At 42.7% G+C, this 17,278-nt stretch overlaps 1 protein-coding gene across 1 annotated transcript in view; it reads right to left on the bottom strand.

The window, feature by feature from the left end:
- LOC121276798 (transcription factor TFIIIB component B'' homolog) overlaps positions 1-17,278 on the bottom strand; it is a 134,781-nt gene that overhangs the window by 50,015 nt on the left and 67,488 nt on the right. The window contains exons 15-18 of the mRNA XM_041185343.1: positions 13,771-14,134; positions 11,504-11,724; positions 10,257-10,650; positions 363-521 (exon numbers count right to left, since the gene is read on the bottom strand). Of these exons, the coding sequence (XP_041041277.1) occupies positions 363-521; positions 10,257-10,650; positions 11,504-11,724; positions 13,771-14,134 (1,138 nt within the window). The remainder of the gene's footprint in view (positions 1-362; positions 522-10,256; positions 10,651-11,503; positions 11,725-13,770; positions 14,135-17,278) is intronic.

Genomic DNA, 17,278 nt, shown 5'->3' with positions numbered 1-17,278 from the left:
CAGACTACATTCATGCATGGAGAATGTTACCAATGCTATTCGGGCCAGTATAGAAGAATATAATTTAAAATGGTCAATGGACCAATATTCACCAACTAAAATATTTAAAAATTTTTGCAGATTTCTAAAACATCAAATTTTATCCACAAATATGCATTTGTGCCTTCAATTTTAACTCAAATATGGAACACATTAAATATCAAAATAATGATTATATTTTCTAAATCAATTTTTATTTTGCTTTCCCTATGAACTAGTTAGTCAAGGTCACAGTTGGCATAGAGTATATTGCTTAAATCTCAACTCTATTATAATAAAAAGTCCTGAAGTAAACAGTTGTGGAAACAACAGACTTAACTTACAACAAAAAGTTCGATCTGATCGGCAGTTGCTGGGTGGTAATCTTCTCCTGGAGCTAAGGTGCATGACTGACTGGGGTCACTTTTATCTGGTAACTCAGGGAATGACTGTTCAGTTTCACTATCATAGTTCTTGTCTGAGACATTGACTGCTATTTCAAGCTGTGTATGATAAATGGGAGTGATAAGGTAGAAAAAAAAAGTTTCCAAACAAAATACATTTTTAAAGTTGCACTATTCTTTGAGGGTCTTTTTAGTCTAGTGTATGGCACCATCCACTTTAGTTTCAGTTTTCTTTAAAGATTGGTTCAACTTCCATCAAGGAATGCAGGTTTGTGGGAAAAACAAAATGAAAACATATATGGTAAATAATTAAGAATAAATGAACAAATAAAGCAAAATCAAATTATAAAAATGTTTTAATTCCATGCATCATTTTAGCTACTAGAATAGAAACTTGCTACATGATCATAGAAAAAGTCAAGTAATTCTTATAGAACTCGTGCACCAAGCAATGGTGTTCAGAGTGCAAGGTGTAGACTCATGGCTATAGCTCCCAGTAAGGTAAATTCCAACTTTCAACAGCACCAAAAGAGGGTTGCTCCAAATGAAGGGCAAGGTGCTTTGCCAAACCAAGGTTAGGAAAGAGGTGAAAGGAAATTAAAGACGTGGGACAAAACAGGGGCAAAGGAAGTTTAACAAACAACTATAGGTTTACAAACTAAAACCTACACAAAAACACATCTAAAACTGCCTCCATCTCAGATTTAAGTTACAGCTATCTCACAGGCACACGTACTGTGTTCCACAAAATCTCGTCTACTGGGCAGTAACAACTTAGAATGTGATTATTGCAGCAAAAGCCCAGGTCAATCAGATCCAAAAATATATTCATTTAACTATAAATGAAAGGTGACAGATTTTACTGCAAGGTGTAGGGAAGCAAAGAGATAAAGATGTATTTATACAGCTTAGGCCACAGTCAAGAACACTGAGAACTCCATTATAGACTGGACATTTAAGGGAGAATTGTGGATGGTGGGTGATAATCTTGAAAAAAATCAACAGGCGAGGTTAGAGAAAGTTTCCTAAACTAAAGGACCTCGCCTGCTTACATAGGTTTAAGGGCCTTGATATTTATTTTAGAGCAGCATAATCTTAGAAGTCACCTGACAGAAGGCCCATAAAGAGCTGGATAGCATCTATAATTGTGGTTTATTGCAGTTCGGAAGGCTGGGGAAGGTCAGGGGACATGAGCTTAAGTTGTCTAAGAGTAGGAACATATTGAATGTTAGGAGGTTCCTCTTTTCCCAGACAGCAGTGAGCCTCTGGAATACACTGCCAGCTGAGTGCCTTGCGCTAACACACTGTGTGCCTTCAAGAGGGAATCGGGCCAGTTCTTGGGATAGAAATGACAACTAATAGGAAGCAAGTGGAGTCATTGATAACACTGGCCCATGTGATCTCTGGACTGGTTTCAATCACCTAAGGGAATAAGAGAATTTTCCACAGCATTATTCCTCCAGAGGTTTTTTTCCCTACCCAGGAGATTACAAGGTTGCTGGTGGCAGGGGGGATGGGAGGAGCATAGTGATTCAGGGAGGAGTATTTAGCCATCAAACTCCAGCCATCATGAGGTGTGGATCGCTATAGCAAAAACCAGGCATAGCCATAAGGGGGAAATAGCCTCCTTCTGTGCTGTAAACCTCTACAGTTGTGGGGAATCTAACACATTCAACAGAACTGATTTATGCTACAAAGAACCACCACACAACAGCAGCAAACAAAAAAGGCAAGAAATTCTAATCATCAGCTCGGTGGAAAAGTTAATAGAATTTGATAAACAAAGGTCATTCCTCAAAAGTGCCTTGGTGAAACCAGTAAATCAGAAATGTAATTTCAAGTTAATTAGAGATACAACAAAAGTTGTAAAAGGGCCTTCTGAAATAAATGCTCATGTGACATACATTTATCTTGCAACTAAACATAATTTTTCAACTCTTTGCACAAGAGATGCAGTGTACTGTAGCACCAACATACTTTAGTTCAAGCTATAGTTTGATATGCCCCAATCCTGTTGAGCACCAATCTCAGACATACACTTGTGTGGATGCACTCATGAAGCACTTAGGAATCCCTTCAAGGGGATGATTTCCTTCAAGAATGCATTGGAACATCTAGGCTGCTGTGTGCACCTTGCGACTGCGAAGCAGTATTGGCTTAATCTCGGGGACAGCTCGATTACAGGCCTTCCCAGCCATAAGAATTTTTAAAAATTCATTCCTGGGATGCAGGCGTCGCCAGCTAGACCAGCATTTATTGCCCATCCCTAATTACCCTTGAGAAGGTGGTGGTGATCTGCCTTCTTGAATCGCTGCAGTCCATGTGGTGCAGGTACACCCACAGTGTTGTTGGGGGAATTCCAGGATTTTGACCCAGTGACAGTGAAGGAACGGCAATAAATTTCAAAGTCAGGACGATGAGTGGTTTGGAAGGGAACTTCCAGATAGTGGTGTTCTCATGTGTCTGCTGCCTTTGTCCTTCCAGGTGGTAGCGTTCATGGGGTTAGAAGGTGCTGTCTAAGGAGCGCTGGTGAGTTCCTGCAGTGCATCTTATAGATGGTACACACTGCTGCGTGTTAATAGTAGAGGGAGTGAATATTTGTGGATGGGGTGCCAATCAAACAGGCTGCTTTGCCCTGGATGGTGTCAAGCTCTTGAGTATTGTTGGAGCTGCACTCATCCAGACAAGTGAGGAGTATTCCATCACACTTCCAACCTATGCCTTGTTGATGGTGAGCAGACTTTGCAGAGTAAGGAAGGGAGTTACTCGCTCCAGGATTCCTAGCCTCTAACTTGCTCCTGTAGCTACAGTACTTATACGGTTAGTCCAGTTCAATTTTTGGTTGGGCCAATTCAGTTTTTGGTCAATGGTAACCCCCAGGATGTTGATAGTCAGGGATTCAGGGATGGTAATGTCATTGAATGTCATGGGGAGATGGTTACATTCTCCCTTGTGGGATATGGTTACATTCTCTCTTGTTGGAGATGGTCATTCCTTGGCACTTATGTGGCATGTTACTTGTAAGCCTTGTCCAGGTCTTCCTGCTCTGGACATGGACTGCTTCAGTAACTGAGCGTTGAGCTTTGTGTAATGTTCTGACCTTATGATGAAAGGAAGGTCATTGATGAAGCAGATGAAGATGGTTGGGCCTACTACACTAGCCTGAGAAACTCCTGCAGTGATGCCCTGGAACTGAGATAACTGACCTCCAACAACCACAACCATCTTCCTTTGTGCTATGTATGACTCCAACCAGCAGAGAGTTTGACCCCCTGATTCCTATTGGTTCCAGTTTTGCAGGACTCCTTGATGCCACTCAGTCAAATGCTGCCGTGATGTCAAGGGAAGTCACACTCACCTCAGCTCGGGAGTTCAGCTCTTTTGTCCATGTTTGAACCAAGGTTGTAATGAGGTCAGAAGCTGAGTGACTCAGCTGGAACCCAAACTGAGCGTCAGTGAGCAGGTTTTTGCTAAGCAAGTGTCACTTGATAGCACTGTTGATGACCCCTTCAATCACTTTACTGACGATCAAGAGTACACTGATAGGGTGGTAATTGACTGGGTTGGATCTATTTTGTTTTTTGTGTACAGGACATACCTGGGCAATTTTCCACATTGCCAGGTAGATGGAGTGTTGTAACTATTGTGAAACAGCTTGGTTAGGGGCGCAGCAAATTCTGAAGCACGTCTTCAATTTGATTGCTAGAATATTGCCTGGGCCCATAGCCTTTGCAGTGCCTTTAGCCATTTCTTGATATCACATGGAGTGAGTAGATTTGGCTGAAATCTGTGATGCTGGAGACCTCCAGAGGATGCAGAGCAGGATCATCCATCCAACACTTCTGGCTGACGATTGTTGCAAATGCTTCAGCTTTATCCTTAGCATTAACGTGCTAGATTCCCCTATCATTGAGGATGGGGATGCTTGTGGAGCCTCCTCCTTCAATGAGTTATTTAATTGTCCAGCACCATTCACAACTGGATGTGGCAGGACAGCAGAGCTTAAATCTGATCCGTTGGCTGTGGAATTGCTTAGCTCTGTCTATTACCTGCTGCTTACGCTGTTTGGCACGCAAGTGGTCGTGTATTGTACCAGCTTGAGACGTCTCTTGTAGATATGCCTGGTGCTGCTCCTGGCATGCCCCCCTGCACTCTTCATTGAGCCAGGGTTGACCCACTGGCTTGGTGGTAATGGTGCAATGGGGGATATTCCAGGCCATGAGGTTATAGATTTTGGTTGAGTATAGTTCTGCTACTGCTGATGGTCGAGAGCGTTTCATGGCTGCCCAGTCTTGAGTTGCTAAATCTGTTCAAAATGTATCCCATTTAGCATGGTGGTAGTGCCACACAATACGATGGAGGGTATTCTCAATGTGAGACGGGACTCTGTCTCCACAAGGACTATGCGGTGGTCACTCCTGCTGATATTGTCATGGACAGATACATCTGCGGCAGGCAGATTGGTGAGGATGAGGTCAAGTATGTTTTTCCCTCTTGTTGGTTTCGTCACCACCTGTCGCAGGCCTAGTCTAGCAGCAGGCCAGCTCGGTCTGTAGTGGTACTACCGAGCTACTCGTGGTGATGGACACTGAAGTCCCCCGTCCAGAGTACATTCTGCAACCTTGCCACCCTCACTGCTTCCTCCAACTGGTGTTCAACATGGAGGCGTACTAATATATCAACTGAGGGGAGGGGGTGGGGGAGAGAGGATGCAGTAATCAGCAGGATGTTTCCTTGCCCATGTTTGACCTGGTGCCATGAGACTTCATGAGGTTCGGAGTCAATGTTGAGGACTCCCAGGGCAACTCCTTCCCAACCATATGCCACTGTGTAGCCACCTCTGCTGGCTCTGTCCTGCCGGTGGGACAGGACGTACTCATGGATGGAGATGGTGGTGTCTGGCACACAGTCATACTCATGGAATCGTACCTTACAGACAATGACAGGTTGTTGCTTGACTCGTCTGTGAGATAGTTCTTCCACTTTTGGCACAAACCTACAGATGTTAATAAGGAGGCTTTTGCAAGGTCGATAGGGTTAAGTTTGCCATTGTCGTTTCCAGTGCCTAGGTCGATGCTAGGTGATCCATCCGGTTTCAATCCTTATTGAGCAGCTTTTAGCAGTTTAATACGACTGAGTGGCTTACTAGGCCATTTCAGAGGGCATTTAAAAGTTAGCCACATTAAATGGATTGGTAAGACTGCATGGGCTGGGGGCCTTTAACATGAAGTCACCTACACATTTTTGTACCAGTTGTCACTTATCAGTAGTTTCTTGTGAAATGAACTCGGCCACTCAACAGGCTTGCTTTATTCATTCATGGGGTATTCTTGCGTCACTGGCTAGGCCAGCATTTATTGCCCATCCCTAATTGCCCTTGAGAAGTTGGTGCCTGCTTGAACCACTGCAGTCCATTGTGGTGTAGGCACAGTGCTGTTAGGGAGTTCCCAATGGAGTTGTAGATGCTACACATTGCTGCCACAATGCATCAGTGGTGGAGGGAGTGAATGTTTGTGCATGGGATGCCATCTAGTGGGCTGCTTTGTCCTGGATGGTATCAAGCTTCTTGACAAAAAAAAATACCTGGAAAAACTCAGCAGATCTGGCAGCATCTGGGGAGAGGAACACAGTTAACGTTTCGAGTCCGTAATACTCTTCAACAGAACTAAGTAAAAATAGGGGGGGGGGGTGGGACAAGGAGAGCTGGATAAAGGGCCAGTGATAGGTGGAGATAACCAAAAGATATCACAGGCAAAAGGATAAAGAGGTGTTGAAGGTGGTGATATTATCTAGGGAATGTGATAATTAAGGGTAGAAAGCAGGACGAGCAAGGTACAGATAGCCCTAGTGGGGGTGGGGTGGGGTGAAGGAATCAAAAAAGGCTAAAAGGTAGAGATAAAACAATAGATGGAAATACCTTTAAAAATAATTTAAATAGATGGGAAAAGAAAAATCTATATAAATTATTGGAAAAAAGAGGGGGGGTGTGAAAATCGGAAAGGGGGTGGGGATGGAGGAGAAAGTTTACGATCTAAAAACGTTGAACTCAATATTCAGACCGGAAGTCTGTAAAATGCCCAGTCGGAAGATGAGGTGCTGTTCCTCCAGTTTGCGTTGAGCTTCACTGGAACAACGCAGCAGGCCAAGGACGGACATGTGGGCAAGAGAGCAGGGTGGAGTGTTGAAATGGCAAGCGACCGGGAGGTCTGGGTAATGCTTGCAGACAGACCGAAGGTATTCTGCAAAATGGTCACCCAGTTTACGTTTGGTCTCTCCAATATAGAGGAAAGCACTTTGGAAGTAACGAATGCAGTAGACCAAATTGAGGGAAATGCAAGTGAAATGCTGCTCCACTGGAAAGGAGTGTTTGGGCCCTTGGACGGTGAGGAGAGGGAAGTAAAGGGGCAGGTGTTACAGCTACAATTGCATGGGAAGGTGCGGTGGGAAGGGGTTGAGATGTAGGGGGTGATGGAGGAGTGGACCAGGGTGTCCCGGAGGGAATGATCCCTGCGGAATGCTGTCGGGGGGTGAAGGGAAGATGTGTTTGGTGGTGACATCATGTTGAAGTTGGCGGAAATGGCGGAGGATGATCCTTTGAATGAGGGGGCTGGTGGGATGATAAGTGAGGACAAGGGGGACCCTATCATGTTTCTGGGAGGGAGAGGAAGGTGTGAGGGCGCATGCGCAGGAGATGGGCCGGACAACTTTTAGGGCCCTGTCAACCTCCGTGGGTGGAAAACCCCGGTTAAGGAAGAAGGAAGACATGTCAGATGAACTGTTTTTGAAAGTGGCATCATCAGAATAGATGCGATGGAGGCAAAGGAACTGAGAGAATGGGATGGAGTCCTTACAGGAAGCGGGGTGTGAGGAGCAGTAGTCGAGGTAGCTGTAGTAGTCGGTAGGTTTGTAATGGATATTGGTGGACAGTCTATCACCAGAAATTGAGACAGAGAGGTCAAGGAAGAGAAGGGAAGTGTCAGAGATGGACCATGCGAAAATGATGAAGTGGTGGAAACTGGAAGCAAAATTAATAAATTTTTCCAGGTCCAAAAGAGAGCTTGAAGCAGCACTGAAGTAACCATCGATGTACCGGGGAAAGAGTTGTGGGAGGGGGCCAGAGTAGGACAGGAACAAGGAATGTTCCACATACCCCATAAAGAGACAGGCATAGCTGGGGCCCATGTGGGTACCCATAGCCACACCTTTTATTTGGAGGAAGTGAGAGGAGTTGAAGGAGAAATTGTTCAGTGTGAGAATAAGTTCAGCCAGATGGAGGAGAGTAGTGGTGGATGGGAAATGTTCGGGCCTCTGTTCGAGGAAGAAGCGGAGAGCCATCAGGCCATCCTGGTGGGGGATGGAGGTGTAGAGGGACTGGACGTCCATGGTGAAGAGGAGGCAGTTGGGGCCAGGGAACTGGAAATTATTGATATGATGTAGGGTGTCAGAGGAATCACAGATGTAGGTGGAAAATGACTGGACAAGGGGAAAGAGAATGGAGTCAAGACAGCAGGAAACGAGTTCCGTGGGGCAGGAATAGGCTGACACGATCGGTCTGCCGGGACAGTCCTGTTTGTGGATTTTGGGTAGGAGGTAGAAGCGGGCCGTCCGAGGCTGGGAGACTATCAGGTTGGAAGCTGTGAAAGGAAGGTCTCCAGAGGAGATGAGGTCAGTAACAGTCCTGGAAACAATGGCTTGATGTTCAGTGGTGGGGTCATGGTCAAGGGAGGGGTAGGAGGACGTGTCTGCGAGTTGACGCTCAGCCTCTGCGAGGTAGAGGTCAGTGCACCAGACAATAACAGCACCACCCTTGTCAGCGGGTTTGATGACAATGTCAGGGTTGGACCTGAGAGAATGGAGCGCAGCAAGTTCAGAGAGAGACAGGTTAGAGTGGGTGAGAGGAGCAGAGAAATTGTGACGACTAATGTCACAATTAGTCCACCCCCGCCGACAGTTCTCAATGAAAAGATCAAGAGAAGGTAAGAATCCAGAGAGAGGGGTCCAGGTGGAGGGAGAATATTGGAGGTGGATAAAAGGATCCGTTGAACAGGGAGAGAACTCCTACCCAAAAAAGTGAGCACGGAGACGAAGGCGGCGGAAGAAGAGTTCAGCATCATGCCGAGCCCGAAACTCATTGAGATGAGGGCATAAGAGTATGAAACTAAGTCCTTTGTTGAGCACTGAACGTTCAGTGTCGGAGAGGGGAAGGCAAGGGATATGGTGAATACATGGCTGGGGCTGGGATTGGAAGACGGGATGGGGACAGAGGGACAGGCAGAGGGACAGAGGGACAGGTGGAGGGTCCTGATTGGGTGTTGGCATCGATGAGTTGTTGGAGCTTGCGTTCCTTTGCATCTGAGAGACAAAGTTTCTTGTTGAGTGACATCATCTCCATCGTATTTGTTCTGATAATGCCACTTTCCAAGTCTGTCCGCAAGCATAACCCAGACCTCCCTGTCGCTTGCCATTTCAACACTCCACCTTGCTCTCATGCCCACATGTCCGTCCTTGGCATTGTTCCAGTGAAGCTCAACGCAAACTGGAGGAACAGCACCTCATCTTCCAACTAGGTACTTTACAGCCTTCCGGACTGAATATTGAGTTCAACAATTTTAGATCATGAACTTTCTCCTCCATTCCCACCCCCTTTCTGATCCCCCCCCCCTTTTTTTCCAATAATTTATATAGATTTTTCTTTTCCCACCTATTTAAATTATTTTTAAAGGTATTTCCATCCATTATTTTATCTCTACCTTTTAGCCTTTTTCGATCCCTTCACCCCACCCCACCCCCACTAGGACTATCTGCACCTTGCTTGTCCTGCTTTCTACCCTTAATTATCACATTCCTTAGATAATATCACCACCTTCAACACCTCTTTGTCCTTTTGTCTGTGATATCTTTTGGTTATCTCCACCTATCACTGGCCTTTTATCCAGCTCTCTTTGTCCCACCACCCCCACCCCCACCCCCCCAACCCCAAACCAGATTATATTTCAACTCTCTTCTATTTTTACTTAGTTCTGTTGAAGGGTCATTCGGACTCAAAACGTTCACTGTGCTCCTCCCTGCAGATGCTGCCAGACCTGCTGAGTTTTTCCAGGTATTTTTTTGTTTTGGATTTCCAGCATCTGCAGTCTTTTGCTTTTATCAAGCTTCTTGAGTCTTGTTGGAACTGCACTCAACCAGGCAAGTGGAGATTATTTCATCCCATTACTGACTTTGCCTTGTAGATGGTGGATAGATAAAAACAAAAAACTGCGGATGCTGGAAATCCAAAACAAAAACAGAATTACCTGGAAAAACTCAGCAGGTCTGGCAGCATCGGCGGAGAAGAAAAGAGTTGACGTTTCGAGTCCTGTTGAAGGGTCAGCAGACCTGCTGAGTTTTTCCAGGTAATTCTGTTTTTGTTGTAGATGGTGGATAGACTTTGGAGAATCAGGGGCTGAGTTATTCACCATGGGATTCCTAGCCTCTGACCTGCTCTTGTAACCACAGTATTTATATGGCTAGTCCAGTTCAGTTTCTGGTCAATAGTAACCCCCCAGGATGTTGATAGTGCTTGTTTAGGGAAAAAAGCAATAGTAATCTGTAACAAGTATGAATAAAATGTTTAAAATGGAATTTGAGAGAGTCAAAAACACTACCGCTTACACAACAGAAATAGGTGGCAAGCATGGTGGGTTAATAAGAGCTGCCAGTTGCACCAAAATTACACAATAGCCATAACCTTTTATCTAAAATACAAGGAAACATAAGAATCTTAATGCTTAGATTAAGGCGGCATATTCATACAGGTGCCTAAAACAGCACATTTCCAAGTATTTAGTGCCATACCTCTTCCATGGTTTCCTCCACTTGAGTTTGAACAGGTTCAGGAGATCGTAGGCTGATTGGTACAAAAGCTGGTGCTTTGTTGACCTCCTCAGGATTGATGAGATAGATGTCATCCTCTTCTATTAGCTCAGGCTCATCATCATCGTCATCTTCCTGGGATGCTCTCAATGTCACAAGTCTCATCTTTGATGCTCCCTGACCTTTCCCAGCATTCTTAGTTTGTGTCTCCTTCTTACTCAAGCCTTTGCTGACTTTGAGTTTAGCTTTTTGATATCGTACACGTCTACTCCTGCCCTTATCCTCATTTTCTCCCTCAGATAATAATGTAGGAGCAGTTGATGGTTTCTGTTCTGGAGATTTATAAAATGCTGTAGGTCTGGGCTGCCTTCCAGACCTATAAAAGAAAACAGTTTAACTTTTTTGTTTAAAGTAACAGTATCCAGAAAATATTTTAATACCATCAATTAACTGGCAAGGCCAACTAAGACTGATTTCAGGCCAGGGGACAATAAGATACCTTCACTGACTCTTTCACTAACCAATTTTGCTTACGACAATACAATCCCATTCATACTATATTTTGAACAATATGACTGAAGATGACACTCATTACTTCACTTTTTCACTAAAATGTTAGTTACTTTTGCATCAACCAAGCGCTGTAATTGATTCAAACTTCTGTGCCAAGGAGGAAACTACTACTATGAGGATGAAAGCTTAATAGATGTACTGACAATACTCTCACCTTACTTTGAAGGACTACATCACAAGTGATCAGAACACTCTTACAACTCAAAGTGGCAGCCATTCTTCATGTCTACATGCTAGTCTAGGGTAGAGGCATCATTGTCAATCCAGATTCTGTGCTCAAGGAGCTTCCTCACACATGAGTTTAGCACTTCTCGAAGTGGTCACTGGTCAATGATCAAGTTAAGCATTCAATCACCAATTTTTTTCTTCCCTCAATTTAGGGGCACTAAGGCCAATGGTAACATTACCACTGCCATTCCATTTGAGATCAGAAAAACAAGCTCAAAACAGGAACTGAACTAGACATCATCCTTATCTCTATGATGAATATGCTTACTCATTGATAATGAGGCATCCATTGAGTAAATAGAATAAACAAGACTTTAGATGGCCTAGTCACTCTGAGATTTTAAATTTCAAGTCTTCCTTTACATATTCAAAATGGTATATAACTGACTAAAACAGTCCACCCTAACCCCCTATTCTTTATACAATACCTAGTTGGTTTGCTGATAATATTGTCCTGAATAGAATCCAGCTTTAAATCTTCAAGTTCATCCTGATTGTCACATTCAAATGTCCTTTCCGATTGCTGCATTTTGTTAGAACCCTGGCAGTCTCTTCTTGATATTTCAGTATCTGAAGCTATAATATTTTGTCTCTGTAATTCCACAGAATTTGAGGGCACAGGAACTGCCTCTGGAGATTGTGCTTTTGACTGAAAACCAAAATACAAAACAGAATTTTACAGTTGGACAAATGTACAAGTTTGGAACCATACTAAAAAGATGACTAGGAAATTTATATTATCTGCTTCTACACATTCTATAGAAACTAAACTCAGTAAAAGTAACTGAAGAAAAGGGCCTGAAATATATATATTTTATACAATTTACTGCATTTTGAGTTTAATATATTCTATTTTAGCTTTTCAATATGAGGAACTGTATAAACATCCGGTTTGAGATGCTATTAGCTTAATTATTGAATATGTAAGTGCTGTGATTGGCTGTCTTTATAGTGGGAATAGCCCCTTGTGTAAATTAAGATAGCATAGATTTGAGTTTACTTGTGAGAGGTTATTCTGAGCACCAAGTGTGGCATACAGCAGGAGAATGTAGGAGTTCACCCAAGAGGAAGTTTAGCACTGAGGTATAGTTGGCCTTTTATAAGACACTTTAAATAATTAAGAGAGTGTTTGACTTTCTTTAAGCTTTTAAGAGAAATCTATAGAGGAAGGAAGAGCAGAAAATAGCTGAAGATACATGCATTGGATGCTTCCAGTATCTTGGAACATCACACATGCAGGATGCATCTCCTTTGGCCTCAATGATTTGATGCTACAGGAGCAGGTAAGGGCACACTGGCTCATATCGGAATCTGAAGTGTATCTGGACTGCATATTATAGGTGATCAGACAACTGGGCAAGTGAGTTAGTTAGGAATGGAAGTGGGCGGTCAGCCAACACGGTAGGAAGATGAAATACAAAGTACATAGATTCTGTAAGTGTGCTTAAGTGGCAGGCAAATAATCAGTACTGAATATCTACTACAACTCAACAAAATTCAATGCCTTGAAGCAAGTGAAGATTGATCATTTGGATATTTGCACTGTGAATACAATATTTAGGGGGAGGCAGTGCAGTAGTGGTATTAGGAACATAGGAACAGGAGAAGACCATTCAGCCCATCAAGCCTGCTCCGCCATTCAATACGATCATGGCTGATTGAACACTCCAATGCCTTCTCCCCACACTATCCCCATAACCTTGTACGTTATTGTTAATCAGAAATCTATCAATTTCTACCTTAAACAGTCATTGCACTGGTAATCCAGAGACCCAGGGTAATGGGTTCGAATGGCAGATGGTGGGATTTGAATTCAATAAAAATCTGGAATTAAAAGTCTAATGATGACCATGAAACTATTGTCGATTGGTTCACAAATGCCCTTTAGGGAAGGAAATTTGCCTGGCCTACAGTGATTCCAGATCCATATTAATGTGGTTGACTCAAATGCCTTCTGAAATGGCCTAACAAGCCACTCAGTTGTATCAAACAGCCAAAAAGTCAATAAAAAGGAATGAAAAAGGAATGGACTACAGTGGTTCAAGGCAGCAGCTCACCACCATCTTCTCAAGGGCAATTAGGGATAGGCAATAAATGCTGGCCGAGCCAGCGACACCCACATCCTATAAATTAATAAAAAAAATTTAAATCACAACAAAATTAGAAACTTGACCAACAGCAGGAAAAACTACAGGGGGACACAGGCTGGTTTGCAAAATGTGCAGCCAAATGGAACATGAAATTTATCAAGGCGAAATGTGTAGTAGTGCACTTTGGGAAGACAGGAATTGCAAGTTTAAACTTCATGGAAAAACATAATTTCATGAAAGCCTGAGGGGTATATATAACCATATATTGGTCAACAGTACGAAAAGGGGCATAGATTTCAAGGGCAAGAGGTCATAATAAATTTGGGAAGGCAATTGCTAGACCACAATTTATTTTTCTTTATTCTTTCATTGGACATGGGTGTCACCAGCAAGGCCAGCATTTGTTGTCCATCCCTAACTGCCCTTGAAATTAGTGGCTTCTTAGGCCATTTCAGAGGGCAGTTAAGAAACAACCACATTGCTCAATTAGACTGTTGCATTCAGTTTCAGGGGTCATTATAGAAATAGCATTCAAACCAGACAGCATACAGTATATATTCATCAAAATTATACCAGGAATGAGTGACACTAGCTATTTGATATACCTGAAATACTGAGATGATTGATTCACTGGCTTCTCTTGATGGACCCTGCACTGCATCCTGCTGGATTGGCATGTTGTTAGATATCAAAGTATCTATAGTTCTTGCCTCTGGAGCAAAGTAAGTCTCAGATCCAGTCTTAATGGTTTCACTGGCATCACTTCCTTCAATAATGGAGATATTTGGACTGAGCTCTGTGACCTCTTTGGTTGTAATACTTTTATCTTGTATTGCAACAACCTTTCCTTCATCAGTTGACACATCTTTCTTTACAATTGCTCTTCCTAAGTTTGGTTTAGGCTTCTGGAATCGGCTCCTTACTGCTAGGGCAGGTTTTGCTCTGGGTTCCTCTGGTTTCTCCATAGACCTGAAGCAGAAAGAAATAATAATATACAAAATCCAAATTTGGCACCTTAAAACCGCAGCTGCTTTATTTAATTTTTCCCAGCCTTGTAGATTTTACACTGCAGTACAGGGTTCAAATTACACAGGGGCGGCAGGCAAATTTGCCCTCAAAATCTCAAAAGCCCAGAAAAAATTTAAAATATGGAAAGAAAGGTCACACCTGTACATAATTCAGAGTTTGACTGGAGGAGTAGCAAGCTTGGAAGAGAGAACCTCTGCGAAAATGCTACTCCACTCTCAGATTCAGTATCTCCCATGCTTATTACTCCAGCTCCACCTATCACAGATTCCATCCCTCCCACACTTGCTGTTCCTCCAGAGACAGAATCTGTGATTGGAGGAGTCTCATGGACAGGAGAGAGGGAGTCTGTGATTCGAAATCGAACAGCAATGCATAAATTACTACATATTAGTGAGTTTTTCTTCATCTGGCTCAAACATATTTTACAATCCATTACATTGCAAGAAAACTCAGAAGCTTGGATGGTAACTAATGAAGAATATATTATGCAAGAAAATTCTTTGCATGCTGTGAGAATGGGTGTTTGTAAAAATATTTTGGGGGAATATTGTGTTATTCTGTGAAGAAGGGTGTGTGTGTGTGTGTGTGTGTGTGTGTGTGTGTGTGTATGAGAGTCTGCATAAATTATTTAATTAAGCTGGGGAAAGGTTACTAGAAACAGGTTATCTGGGAGGTGAACACATGAAAGGATAGAGCCGTTAGATGTGCAATTTCAATAAGATATTATGGTGGGTTTGAGGTACAAGCAAATAGGTTGGGTCTAACATTTCCATTTTTAGATAAGTTGAGAGTTTATTTGAATATCAAAGGGAAGTCAGAAGTGACAAAACATTTTTGCATCTTACAGGAGTTCCACGGGTAGATTTTGTTGACCCGAAAGCAGAGACAAAATAGAAACATGAAAGATTTTATATTGGGAGGGATTTGAGTTTCAAAGGGATGTGAGAACAACGGAACCTACGACACAAGGGTGGGGAAGGTATTTTAGGGTTTCTTTGGAGAGCTTGGGGATTGGCTGCTGGCGATGTGAGGAATGTCTCCTGGACATAGTTCTAGGCGGGGAGAAGATGCAGTTTGAATCAGCCATCCAGTCAAGCCAGCAAAGTCTTGGGCTGTAAAAATCAGTCTTGATCTGAAGTCTGGGATTTCCACTGTAGAGTGGAAGTAAGTTTAAGAGGTCTTGTGGTATGCCTTTATTAAAGCTATAGCAATTTGCCTTGGGTAATATTACTGGATTTTTATAGTTAAACATCTATAAGGAAGTATTGTTTAAAAGATTTTTACTTGTGGGTCTGACCTAGTAGGGAGTCTTCTGGGGAGATGTTTTGTAAGACTAATTTTAACTGTGTAACTGTAAACTTATAGGATTAAGTTTTCTTTTCTTCTTGTTAATAAAACTTTCACTTTTAAGTTATAAAATCTCAAAAGTGTTACTGGACTTCTTGCTGCTGAGATCAGTATGTTTTCTTCTCATTTCAGAATACAAAAAAGGTTTCCCTCTGGGATTTTGTTTGCTCAGCAATTAACATCTGCTGTGGTCATAATGCTAAAACTGAAATACTGTATCACAGAATATTCCCTTCCGATCAACCCTAATTGCTTTACAATTCACAAAACAGCTCTGTTTCATAAGAGCCTAGTTATGCTGTGAGCAAGGGCTCAGGAGAGGTGCAGGGAGGGCAGTGGCAGCATCGAGCAGGAAAAGCGGGGAGGGTAGCATTGGGCAGGAGAGTTGGGGAGGGAGGTGGCGAGGCAAAATAACTCATTAATCATTCCCTTCAAGAAACAAATGCTGGCTTTTGGATGTACTATGTTGGTACCCAGTGTGCAACATTGTGGTATGATGGGAAATAGTTGTATGACATATCTGCCAAATATACCCAAGTCAGTTGGAGAATGTATCAAGTGAAAATGGGGGAAATGCAGATAAAACGTTTCCTGACAGGGAGAGCAAAAAAGTCAATGAGCACGTGACTAAGATGTTCCAACTGATGCCCTTTTCATGAGTGGTTAGAAATCAACAGACCGACGAGTAAGTCAGTCATACAGGCCCCCAAAAGGAGAATGTAGCATGCTACAAAAGTGAAGAAAAGTGTTGGCCATATCTAAGATAAGGAGCCTCATAGACAGATCCTTCCCTAAAAGGACATTAGTGAATCAGATGGGTTTTTACAACAAATGGCAATGGTTTCACCTTCATCATTTGGCTTTTAATTCCAGATTTTTATTTAATTCAAATTTGACCATCTGCTGTGGTGGTACTCGAACCCAGGTCCCCAGACATTCCCCTGGATTTCTGAAATACTGGTCTAGTGACAATACCACCTATGCCACCACTTCCCAGGTTAAGGTTAAGGTAGCCATTTGGCCCATTAAACCTGTTTTAGCTCTTTGAAAGAGCTTCTAATTAGTACTACGCCCATGATTTTTCCCTATAGTTCTGCAAATCTTTTCTTGTCAAATATTTGTCAAATATCCTTTTGAAGTACCCTTCCAGGTCTGTTTTTTTATCATGCCGTCTCTCAATGTTTTTCTAATTATTATAAATGTGTCTTCTGGTGGTCAACCCTCCTATTACTAAAGTTTTTCTTTATTTACTCTGTCAAAACCCTTCATGATTTTAAACAGCTCTCTAAAGCTGATACAAAATACTACAGCACGTATGTGCACAATAAGGAAGCTGATGAAGGAACCCAAACATGAGACAAGCGCCTTTTGGAAGAGCTGTCATACACCTATTTGTCATATTACATATTTGTAATTTCCACAGTGGGCAGTAGGCTACTGTACAATCAATTTATCCCAGTTGTGGCTGACTTCATTCATGCCAGCTGTTCTTATTCTTTTTCTGATTGCATGTTCCATTATCCAAATTCCACAGTCTGCAGCTTCCAATTGAATGCCATTGCTTGATTCAATCATTCACGAATGACATAAAACTTCATCAGCCACACTAGGGTCTCTCGAGATGTTGTACATATTACCAAAGTCAACCATGCAGAAAGTCATCTGGTCTGTTACTAACCCCCATAAACTGCTCCTTGTACCTGATCGCTGTTTCATTCTGTCAAATAGTTGGAATTT

The sequence above is a fragment of the Carcharodon carcharias genome, chromosome 4, assembly GCF_017639515.1.
Source record: "Carcharodon carcharias isolate sCarCar2 chromosome 4, sCarCar2.pri, whole genome shotgun sequence".
NCBI classification, from domain to species: Eukaryota; Metazoa; Chordata; class Chondrichthyes; order Lamniformes; family Lamnidae; genus Carcharodon; species Carcharodon carcharias.
This window is presented reverse-complemented; position numbering and strand designations above follow the sequence as displayed.